Below are 12,149 nucleotides of genomic sequence, written 5' to 3'. Positions count from 1 at the left end.
GTTCTGTTGTGATTTTATTTTCTTATTCAGCCAATTAAATAACAAAGTATAGATTAGCATCATAACAGCCCCCCCTCCAGATTACCTCATCGTAACTACTGCAGCTGGAAGAGGAGACTGAGCCATGCCTTCTCAAAGGTTTAGCAGCTTTGAACATGATGTTATTCATCATCTCAGAATGAAAATTTCACATTACAAACACAGATACTGTATAATGTTTTGGCAATGGAGCAGCTAGTTTTGCTTTCAAACAAAACTGTTTCCTGTAATGCCAGACAGTGAAAGAGCAATGCATGTACTGATGACACTACACAGTCAAAGAACTATGATGACATTGTGAAAATGCATATATATCCATATGCACTTATATATACACGACTTCTTGTGTGTATATATATATTATGCATGTCCAAAAATAACACTGAAAAACATTGCAGCAGTTAATTATCTTTTTTAAACACATGAAACTTATAATAGTTTGACCTCATTACTACAGGATTACTAATTAAAACTTCTGCAGTGCAAATCAATACAATACACTTAGTGCAGAGAAGTTAAGGTTTTGGTATTGAGGAGGCTAATTTCAGATTTCATGGGAAAGGACCAAATACAGGATCACCATAGCTCTGACAAAGCACAAGCAAACCTGCTGCCACGTACATGTGAACAAATAAGGACATTTCTTTTTTATTTGATTTTTTTTTTCCACATACTGCTTCAGAAATTGCTAGCTTAACTGTTTGCACTCATGCTCATTTTGATATGTTTCCACAAGCTTTGTCTGGCACCAGTCTGTAAACCATTAACAGCTTAAACTACAAAAAAGTGGGCTCCTGTGTTTCAAAGAGTTTAAAAACCTACTGACTGAGCTTCATGCCACATTCGTGTGCCTGAGAGAAGAACTACTCCAGATGGCGTGTGAAGTTCTCTGGGAAAAGTCCTTTGTAACTATTTGCATCCCTGTACTGAAGCCACTCGGATTCCTTAATGCCTGTCAACCAGCCAGCCTCCTGTAAGAAAAAAGACAGAGTCTTAAACTTCAGGTCTCCCCACTTCCTTTTTACATGCTTCAGACCTGAAGAGGTTTTAGAGTCACATGGCTAAAAGATACTGTGGTTTGGTTAAATAGCAGCCTCTGATTTTGCACAGATTGTTTTCTTGATTATGCCAGACCAGTGTTATGTAAGACTGAGTGATGGAATCACAGAATCACAGAATCGTCTAGGTTGGAAGAGACCTCCAAGATCACCTAGTCCAACCTCTGACCTAACACTAACAAGTCCTCCACTAAACCATATCTCTAAGTTTAACATCTAAACGTCTCTTAAAGACCTCCAGGGATGGTGACTCAACCACTTCTCTGGGCAAATTGTGAGCATACTGTATGGCCTTTAGCCCATCTAAGCTTTAGATGAACTCGAAGTTGAATAATCAGCCTTCTGAGTCATTCAGTATTAAAACAGATCAGCATTTGGGCAAACGCATATTGAGATTTTTTAAAGTTCCCACAACAATATTGGCATACTTGCACAATAAGAGCATAACAGTGGGCTAGAATCATAATATAATAAGACAGATAAGGGGAAAAATGAAGTTTTTAATTTGACTTTCTTTTTTCTTGAGGGTTCTTTTGTGTCATTCATGTATTGGCAGTCAGAGGAAATAACAATTCTTGTATCTTCTGCTATTACTGTCCCTAGAAACTCAGAGTCAACTCAACTACTCAGATACTCAACTACTTTTCCAAAAATTCCTGGAAATGTCAGCCTAAACCAGAACTTGACATGCAAAACTGCAACCCAAATCATCATCAATTTAAAGAGAGATTTCTTATTGGAGGGTGCTGGGTTGTCTTACGTGTTATCAGTTTTACCTGGAATAAAACCCATTCAATATTTTTTGAAGTGATCAACCTATTTTCATCTCACTGACTCCATGCTTTGTTCCTTTTAAGAACAGGAGCCAGAGCAAAGTGATGATTAACAGGAAATTTATAATGCTGCCATATTATTAATGTACAGAAAGTACACAAGGAGATGGAGTAAATGGGGACATGTTTTTGAAGCACGTAGATTATCTGACAGAGAGAAACTACATTTTTCTAGCATGGCCAGAGTACATTCTACTAAGGACTGCACAGTTTTAATGGATAATAATTTCAACTCAATAATAATGGAAAAATTGAAGCCATTGGGTGAGACTGGTTAGTTTTGAGCAGGGAACATAGGCTGATGTCACCAGCTATATAAGAATTATGGTTTTAGATAGGTCAATTTTATAAGAGAAAAAGTAAGATAAAAATACTACATACAAATCAACAAAGTATTTGGTAAAAGACAAAAATATTGAGTTTTATGGTGATGTTAAACATGAAGGGCAAATATGCACTAGGTAATAAAGATAGGAACAGAATGGTCTCAGAAACATGAATACATGAGGGTTTATTTTCTCCATCACTGCACACAATTTACTCTAATTAATGCTAATGGGACTTGGATGCACACCACAAGAGAAAAAGATACTTCATGGATTCACTAAGTGAAGATTACGCATAATTAATACAAAACATTCCAAGAGAAAACGTCTGAAGATAAAGAAGAAGATTCTGATATTCTTACAGCAGTGTTTTATTCTGCAAATACTGATAATGAAATCAGTTGAACTGCCCATGTGGTACTGTGCAGCATAATTTGTGTAAGGATAACAGAATCTATCCCTATAGAAGAACAGAGTGCCCTACTGAAAGAAAAAATCTTTATCTTTTAGTCAGAAATTAAAACAAACTAAAACAAAACAATTATTTGTCTCTTGTATTAGAAGAAAGCTCAGCTGAGAACCTGAGCACTGGTTATTACGTACCTTTTCACAGCATCAGGCATCAAACCAATTTCAAATACATTCCCCAGCTCTCCAAATATGTGCTTGTGGAGTTAGTTTTTAGACCTATTTTAAGAAATGTTCTTCATTCAGAGCAGAGCTCTTAGCTACCTCACTGAGCAGGATCCAGTACCCCACCTCCCAGTCCCCAATTCAATGGGAGACTTTTCACTGACACTTCTGGCACAAGCAGATGCCCATGAAGTGGCTGGTACTAAGTGGATGGTCTTCTTTTAAAGCAGTAGTCAAAAAACAATTCACTGCATTTCAGTTCAACATGTGGAATGAAATTGTTTAAAAATTCACTGGAAATGCATAGTTAAAACAAAATGTAATTACTTAATTGAAATTAAACCGTTGGGTTCTTTTATCAAAGACAAGGTGATCACCAGTGCAGTTCAAGAACACTTCTGTGTGAGGTTTCCAGAGGGTGGAATTAGCTTTGGAGGTACAGAGCACACAGAGGAGCACCTCCATGTAACTTGGCTGAAGGACAGCACAGTTGTAGTAGTCTCAGTGGCCAGTCTTTGGGCAAATGTGTATTATTTCTCCAAAACCCCATGTAAAAGGTCTGAACACATGGGGATCACCTAACCAGTTCTGCTTCAACATTTAGACAAGATGACAGCAACACAATGCACAATTCATAAGTCACCTTCTGTTTTAAGTCTATGTGTGCATGTATGCCTGTATAAAATTCACTACAAAGTAGCATAAAAAAGCTCTAGAAAAAATATGTTGTGGTTGGATCTTGTTCTTTATCTGGAACTTTAGCCATAGCCGCCTATACTGTTTAGTCTCAAATGAAAATAAGTACAAAAACAAAATTAGAATATTCATGTTTTTTAACAGCAGTGACATTTTGAATTAACATTTCCTATCAACTATAATATGTGAGAAAAAAAAAGAAACAAAGAAAAACGTAAACAAGTGAAATAATCATGTTTTTACCTGATCAGCTGTGGTCTCAGAAGGAATTACTAGTACAATATCTCCTCGTTTTAAATTGAGTTCATCACTGTTAGCTGCTTCAAAATCATGTAGAACTTCAACCTAAAGAAAATAATACCAAACATATAGACATGATCAAAATGGAGATAGTGGAAAAAAAAAAAAGGAAAGATTAATGCACTCTTTCATTTATTTATTCTTTTAACTCCCCAATAACTAAATAACTAATAACCCCCCAATAAATAAATAATAATTATTATTTTTTTTAACTCCCCATTCTTTACAGAAACAAGGCCATAGATAGGTATGATAGGTATTGTTAATGTTAACATCATTTCACATTACAGTTCCTATTCATAATTTCAGAAAGAGGTATAGCTTAGGTAAATCTTCCTGAGAGATACATGACATCCTTTCCCAAGGTCATAGTATATCTCAGGGACAGATGATACTGCAAAACCCCACAAGTACTGCCTCTTGGAAAAGTCCTATGACCTTACACCTTCTGTGTAAGGAACTTCTGTGTAAGGAACATTCCCCACTATCATTACTATGTCTGAGAGAAAGATGGCAGGATTTTGCTAATGAGCTTGGAAAAGACTCCCAGGAACTGTTATTTCAGCCCCTCACTTGTTCTGGCCACTAGATATTATTCTTGCTGTAAACGTCTATGAAAACTGGAGTGAGAGGTGTGGCACCAATTTCAATAGACAATTAAAGAGGCAAGTAATGGGAACCCTAGCATATGTTTGTCCTGGAAAGAACTCCCATTAACTGGCAGATGGGAATGCCAAAAATATCTGTCTTTCAAAGGGGCGATTATTAATACATTGGTGGGGTCATTACGCTGTTGTGAACAGACCCTTTTAACTAAATAGTTCTATAGTACCTCCTTAAGAGAGATGCTACCCTAGTTTTCTCTAAGGCACAGCCAGTTCCATAGCAGCTCTGCAAATAATGAAAGGAAACGGCATCAAGAACCAGATGGCAGGCATATATTCTGCTTCTCCTTATTTATGTCTGACCCAAGAGAGGGTGATGAAAAACAAAAGATGAACTATGTCAGCATGTCTGAGTCAAAACTGCACAATACTGGTCACCCTAACCTTAACGCTATTCTCAAAGTTTCCTGAAAACACAGAGCAATGAGAATAGATCAGAAAGAATAGCATACTGCTGTAGTGCTATGGGACTAATTACTCTGAAGTATGCAAAGATAATAGGAAGCATGTCAAGTTCATCCATCCTCAAGGAGCTTTCCTCCTGCTCAGTGATGCTGAAGTGAGAAGAATTATCAAAGAACCTTGTGAACCAGGAAACCCTGTGGGTCTTGCCAGCTAAGGAGAGAATTTCTCTCATGCCTCATTAAACTTTTCTGTTTGATTACCCTAACAGTTTATAAGTATAATATTATTACAGTCATAAAATGACCCTTCAGCTTCATTACAATGAATTTTAGAAGTCCCATAGATTTCAACAGAGCCAGAACTTCTATTATAGATTTTCAGGCAGGAAAAAAAAAAAAAGCCTTTTCTGATATTGTTAACATATGATCATACAATATTGCTGACTAAATCTGTGGCAATGGACTTTTACTCAGTATATTCACTGTCAGTAGCAATTTGGTGAGATGAAAGGAGTACTCCTGCACATCCTACAGCTACATAATGAAATACCCAAAAACAAGTGTGCAGAAAATATATTTTCTCAAATTTCTCATACCGAGACAACACAACCAAAAAGTTGTGTGTGTGTGTGTGTGTATGTGCGTACACGTGGCTGTGAAACTAAGCATCTTTTGGCCTCAGAAAAATATCACAATGTTTGCATGTTCAGACACAGAAGCTAGATCTGAAGGGATGTCTGAAAGAAGAATGAACAAGCTGACCTTAAAGAGAAAGCCAGGTGGCATGGCAGAAGCTGCATCTTCTGATGAAACATGCTGATCTTGGGAGGGCGCAGCCTGTATTTCTTCAGTGGGTTTCTGCTCACTTCCAACTTGGGAAGTTTCACTGGGAGAACTGTCAGCACCCTGAGTGTCTAGCTCTGCTGAAGCGTCTTTGGACTCATTCATGATGACTTCGTGTTCTTCTCCCTCTCCTTCATTGTTTGATGCTGGCTCTATTACTACTGAAGGGATGCTGCTGACCTTTTCCTAGGGAAAAACAAACAAAGAAAAAAAAACAACAAAAGGCAACAGAAGAGTATTTATTACTTTATTTCAAGTTGGAAAACACAGTTGTTTACCTATTGCAGAGAGCAAATATGGGGATTTCTTTCTTCACTGTAGAGTGGATTCTTACATAAAGACAGAAAACCGCACTTGTGCAGAAATACAAAGGAGTATATCTCTTCTCTTTAATTTTCACCATCTCCCCTTATTTCTCCTAAGTCTACTTGCTGTATTACCATAAATTGTTGTGGTAAATAATAAAAATACTCTGCAGGTAGTTTGGGTTTCATTTTCAATGTGCGTTGAAATTACCAGAACTTTCTCCTCGTGCCTGTTCTTTGGGTGTGCTTGGATAATGCCACCATTTCCATGAGTCACTGTCCTATGGTTTTTTTTTGAAATTCAAAACAGCAGGAAAATAGTGATATAAGGGTGGTGAAAGAGGGAAACATGACCTTTTACTTTGATGGACTGAGGGGATTTCTTCTGCTTTACAGCAATATAATGGGAAGCTGAGAAAGCTAGCATCTGACCAATAATGCAGCTTAGGACAAAAGGCATTTAATGAAACTTTTTTGGAACATCCAAGCTGAAAAGCACTACTCTTCTGTGAGATCATCTTTCTCTGGTGTACAGCAGAAATACAACGTGAGATGACAGAAGGTGGCAATTGTCTGTCCAGCTGCAGGGCCTGCTCTAGTAGCTGTTCCCCAGCTCCTCAGAGATCAAAGAAGAACAAACACCAAGCCAGATGCAGCTACATATTTTGACCACCTTGATTTACCAAAAGCAAAATAATGCTACTGATTGGACCTGAAACTGGGAGACAAAAAAAATAACAAAAAAATCTGTAACTTTCTCTGTTTTTCCAGAGAAAGCCCTGAACACTGTTAGGCTACGTGATAAAGCTTATCTGCATGCCCACAGTGGAGCACAGAATCAGTAGCAGGAAACCCAAATAATACACTGCTCAGACTGCTTTCAGGCCCATCACAGGAGCTGTCAGCCCACTGAGGGCCCATCTCCCAGAGGAGTACAGGGGCAAAAAGACAGGTGGGAGCACAAATTAAGGACTCAAAAGGGACCTGTGCGATAGCAGCCTCAGCCTGAGTATCCGGGTGTGACAAGAATATGGGGAACATATTATTGCACAAGACTTCCTATGGTATGTTTAGGGGAGAAACCAAAAGCAGGGAAAGGGGTGGATCTAGGTGATCTGGGGAGGAGTTAGTGTGGGACAACAAAGGGATAATGCATGTAAATAGTGGATGGTTTGAATGTGTGTCTGGCTGTGCTCTGTACCTGTTGAGTGTGGTCTGTTGTATCTTCTCATTAAATCCCATGCTAACTCTTCTCCAAGGTGAAGGCTCTCTAATATCCATGTATATGTACATATTGGGGTCACTGCCCCTGTGTCAGTGACTGGTTGGTTACTGGTGCCCAGAGGAGTCCTGGCCAACTCCGTCTGTGGATACGTGTGTGTGTACGTCCATGTACAAAGGTGTGTACCAGCAACTGGAGCAGAGCTGCTGCCTTGAGAGATTGAACACCCAGGTAGAAGCAAGTGGTGAGAGTGGGATACAAATGCCGCATGTATATGAGAATATATACATCTTCTCGCTGGTAGGCCTCCACCCTGCTCAGCTGGTGAGGGGAGCAGGATGAGGCTGCCAGTTCTGTTCGTATTTGTAGTCCGTGCATGTCTGTGATTTCTGTGGCTGGCTGCGTACACATGTATGTTTGTGGTGTATATGTGTGCTCTGTCTGTGTGTACTGTTGGGGAATACATGCTCAGCCTCACTACTCGTTGGACCTGGAGGTACAGAGCTGCAGCAGCCTTGCCTGTGTCGGGTTGCTGGATCTGGGCCAATTCCTCTAACACTCTCCCATGTAGCAGCATGAGTTACCTGAGATGCATCAGCCTCCTTTTCTTTTCCCTGAGGTTCTTCACCTTCAGCAACAGCCTCCTTCTCAGTGATAGCAGCACCGTCACCAGCTACTGCTGCCACTGTCAGACTGTCTTCTGCTGCCGCTGTCCCCTCCACTGCAGTTACCACCTGTGAATAACAGGAAGGAGAAACCTTTCAGGACACAAGTTGTGGATATCAGCTGGAGCTATCCCCTGCTCTGTGACCTCCTTGGGCATTGCCAACCCATGGCTTTGGTTTCATGGGGTTTCTCCTGATGTATGGGGGAGATCAGCATGGGAGGCTGCCATCCTGTGCCTGATGTGTTGTGCAGGGAGCTTAAGGGTAAGCTTGTATGTACAGTGAGGCTGATTAACAAGTGGGAGAGAGACATTTATGAAACCTCACCGTGAACATATAGCAGAGTCCACAGGTGCTATTAGCTTAGTAAAAGTTTGTCAAGACTCTTGTATTTTTCACTGGTTCTTCTTTCTGATAAGATACGCAAATAAAATGCTCTCCTTCCATTATCCTCTGAAACAGTTATGTGACTGCAATCTCAAAGCTTAATTGCTTCCAAGCTACATTCTGTAAGAAAAGTGTGTTCTTAGGAACAGGCTACAAGTCTTCTCCAGCTGCTATCACCTACCTCTAGATCTGGGCTGGCTTCAAGAACATTGCCTTAATTACAGACTCCTTTCTAATAGAGACTTGCAAATTGGGCTACATCAGCAGAAGCAAATATATGGATATGGATAAAGTTCAGAAATCTTCAGATGTCATCAGATATGAGAAAAAATAACTGTACATATCTGTATATAGGTCAGTATAAAACAAAACCAAACATGAATAAAGGCCCAAGCAGGTTGCATATGACTGAATCATTTGTCATCAGTCCATGCTGAAAAGTGAATGTGTTTTGTTCCAGTTGTTGAAAGGCAGATAGAAAAGTACCTTCCTATAGATCAATGTTAAATCCATCATCCAGCAGATACTATTGCGATAATTTGTGTATCAACCTAACATTTGTATTGGTATATACTGGCATATGTTAACAGTAATATATTGGAAGTATATTTACACTGGATTCATTCTAGAGGTTGGAGGGTGAAGGTAAGTTATGAAACACATTCTGTTAATCCAATTAACTTCAGTATGGAATTTTTAACACTGAAGAAAAACTGTTTTCTAGGTACCTATGTCAAGCTACATTTAGCAGAAATGTCTCCAATCTTCAGTTACAGTCTGCTGCTCCTTGTTTCTTCAGCTTGATCTTCCCTTCATGGATGAGACTAATTCAGATAACTGAACTGAACTTGAACTGCCTGCAATTGTTCATGGGCATTCTTCAGACATTGTTTTTTTAGCAATACCTAATATTGAGCACCACTCCTATTGATTGCTATTAATTAATGTGATAAATTCTTCTGGAGTCCTTGAAGGCAGAAAATACTACTGTGTTTTGTAAAAATTACCAGAGAAGCTTTTAGCTTGAACTAAGAAGTCTGCTGGTGAAGGATGCTCTGTCATAAACAGAAGTAACATCAAAAGACAGGGGCAAACATTGACATCTTCTCCTGTGACTTGTAAGGTCTGCAAGCCTGTCTCTCATAGTATTGCCAATTTTAGCAGTCTTGACCCAGGAAGATATTCAAATAAATGATCGATGTAAAAGCCCTGGAAGAGACTAGTATGTAACAGGGAGAACAGAGTGCATGTCAGATTGATTTTATACCATGCACTTCTAACAGCATGCTGCAGAAATCGATCTTGCTGTCTGTTGTGATTAGGATCAATGCTTCTTTTTTATTTATTGGATTTGTATAGCCCATTTTATTTTACGAAGGAGGAGAATTCTAATTTACATGAATCAGCTCTCAAATAGTCTGCACCAAGAGGGTGACGCTCTCACAGCCTGTAGCTGTAACATGCTGAATGCATACCACAGCTCACAACTGCGCAATCATTTATTCTTGTGCATTAGAATACAAAAACAAAGCCAGCTAGATTATTAGAAGCTTTTACAAAATCTTATGTGTACTAACACAGAATGTAACTCACTATCAGCCTCAAATATTTTTGATTAATATTAAAAGAAAGAAAAAAGAAAAAAGGGGGCGATTCAATCCACAGAATTCAGGACAGCTAGCATCCCACACACAGCTATGGTTACCACACACTTGCGGGTATAGTTATCAATCTTACCTAACTTCATATTGAGAACCAACCCCACAAACCTGTTTTACATAACACTACACAGTCTAATAGTATTCCAAACTAGTTATTTCTAGCAGTATTATTGACACTTGGAGAGTTTCCCCAACACAAAGGAGACAAAGAAGGGGCCATCTAATATAATGAGGGCTGTGGTAAAAGAACCACTTGGATTTAACTGCAGTTAGAGTGAATGCTTCTTCACCCAGGAAGCAGCTGATCCATGCAGTTGGATTTTCCACTAATTAACAACACTGTCAGCTCAGTACAATGCCACAGATTTGGCAGCAGCAAGAATGAGGCCAGGAAGAGGAGAAGGAGGGCTACCAAGTCTGCAGCTGGGGGCTGTGGGAGGAGCTCACTGAGCTATGCCGATTTTCCAGAGCTGAAGATCTAACTCCATGGCTGGGTTCAGAAAAGGACTGGGTAATTTTTATGACAATTAGTCATAATTACAGCTAAGCCAGCTAACATAAAGCCAAGAAGAACTAATCATCATGCTTTAGGGAACATATCAATTGCTTGCAAACTCTTGGAAGACTTTTTGGGGAATACCAAAGAAGCAGTTATGAAAGGTACATCATCAGAGGGACCATCCTCCACTGGAGCCAGGATATCAGTTTAGCAAATACCTTGATGCCTGACAGGAGCTCTTCTGCATTCAGCAATACTGCTCCTTTAAACAGCACACAGGATCAAACTTACCAGAGAAAAGACCTTGACTTTACAAGGACGTGTATTGGAAAACTGGGGAGAGATACATTTCAAAGACTTAGCCTTGGTGCTCAGGGATGGCGAGGAATTTCTTCTTGGACCAGAGCTGTTGGGAGCAATAAGCCAATGCTAGAGAAGCAATGCAAAGACACTCTTGCGCTGTGTCCACACCAAGAGCCACAGCAACTGGGCTTGATCTACCACCTCCATCCCGTACATTCCTGCCAGAGTAATTCTACTGATTTCTAGGTGGGTGCGTCAGGCCGGTGAGGAGTATAGCACCAGTGAGTCAGTGCTGCGGGTCACTGGGGAGAAGCCAGCCTCTGGCAGTAGGGCCTCATCCTGACTCAGAACTGTGCTGCTTGGGAGGTACAGCTGCTGGCAGCAAGCCTCGCTTCCCAGTGACACCGGGGGAGCCTGGAGCCACATAAATATACGAAATTCCAGCAGGGCTACTGCCAGATTTCTTTCTCAGACTCTACTTCTCTTCCTGCATTTAGTACGTAGCCTTTCTCCTGTGCTGCTCTCTGTGTACTTTTGAACATGTTATAGAATCACGTTAGTGTAAAAGGCTTCAGAGTGACTTGTTTTATCACCTCTGAAGAAATACAAGCAAAACGCAACCATTAGATTTCATGCATGCTCAGCTACAGATAAATTTGTTATGTCATTGAGTCTTTCATAAAGCTGTCCCAAGATATTTATCACTCTATACTGCTGCAACAAGCAGTTTGTAAGGTAGGTCCTGCTCTGAGTGAGAGTTGTTTTGATGCCACAGCTGGGTCACAGTTGCATCGTATTGGCTGCATACTGATACCATGCAAATGACAAATACATATTTTTGCCACACTTCTCTTGAAGATATTAAAGCACAACCACACTCCTGATGTTCTTCATATGTACCTCGCTCTCTTTCTCAGCAACTCCAGTTGTCTCTTTATCCCCTGCCTCGACACTGTCCTGTATAAAGAGGAAATATGGTCATCACCTTACTCATGCTGAGGGAATGGTTGCAGAGAAATAGGTATTAATCACGCTTAATGAAGGCATAGCATGTATGGGATGCAATGAAATGAATGGTGGGAACTAAATATGGGATAGTATATAGCAAGTAAAAAGATTCTTGCTGTCAGATATCATCTGAATTAAAAGTAGCTGTAGGCTAAAAAAAAAAAAGGCAAAAGAAAAAGAAGAAATAAAGCCTTTTACTTATATCATTGCCATGGTGCTGGAAGTGCTAAGGACAATTTCATTTATTTTTGCTATCAGTATTTGTATTTTTGAAGAATTTTTAATAACCAACAACCCACAAC

General features: G+C 39.7%; 1 protein-coding gene across 3 annotated transcripts in view; it reads right to left on the bottom strand.

The window, feature by feature from the left end:
• Nucleotides 1–12: 12 nt before the first annotated feature.
• AMPH (amphiphysin) overlaps nucleotides 13–12,149 on the bottom strand; it is a 129,995-nt gene continuing 117,858 nt past the window's right edge. For 2 of the 3 annotated variants that reach the window (XM_066992213.1, XM_066992211.1), the window contains 5 exons: nucleotides 11,740–11,796; nucleotides 7,909–8,058; nucleotides 5,717–5,983; nucleotides 3,829–3,930; nucleotides 13–1,010 (listed from right to left, as the gene is read on the bottom strand). In XM_066992213.1, the coding sequence (XP_066848314.1) occupies nucleotides 903–1,010; nucleotides 3,829–3,930; nucleotides 5,717–5,983; nucleotides 7,909–8,058; nucleotides 11,740–11,796 (684 nt within the window). In that variant the 3' untranslated portion in view covers nucleotides 13–902. The remainder of the gene's footprint in view (nucleotides 1,011–3,828; nucleotides 3,931–5,716; nucleotides 5,984–7,908; nucleotides 8,059–11,739; nucleotides 11,797–12,149) is intronic. The other variant, XM_066992212.1, reaches the window with a different exon arrangement.

This window comes from Anser cygnoides, chromosome 2 (genome assembly GCF_040182565.1).
Source record: "Anser cygnoides isolate HZ-2024a breed goose chromosome 2, Taihu_goose_T2T_genome, whole genome shotgun sequence".
Classification (NCBI taxonomy): Eukaryota; Metazoa; Chordata; class Aves; order Anseriformes; family Anatidae; genus Anser; species Anser cygnoides.
This window is presented reverse-complemented; position numbering and strand designations above follow the sequence as displayed.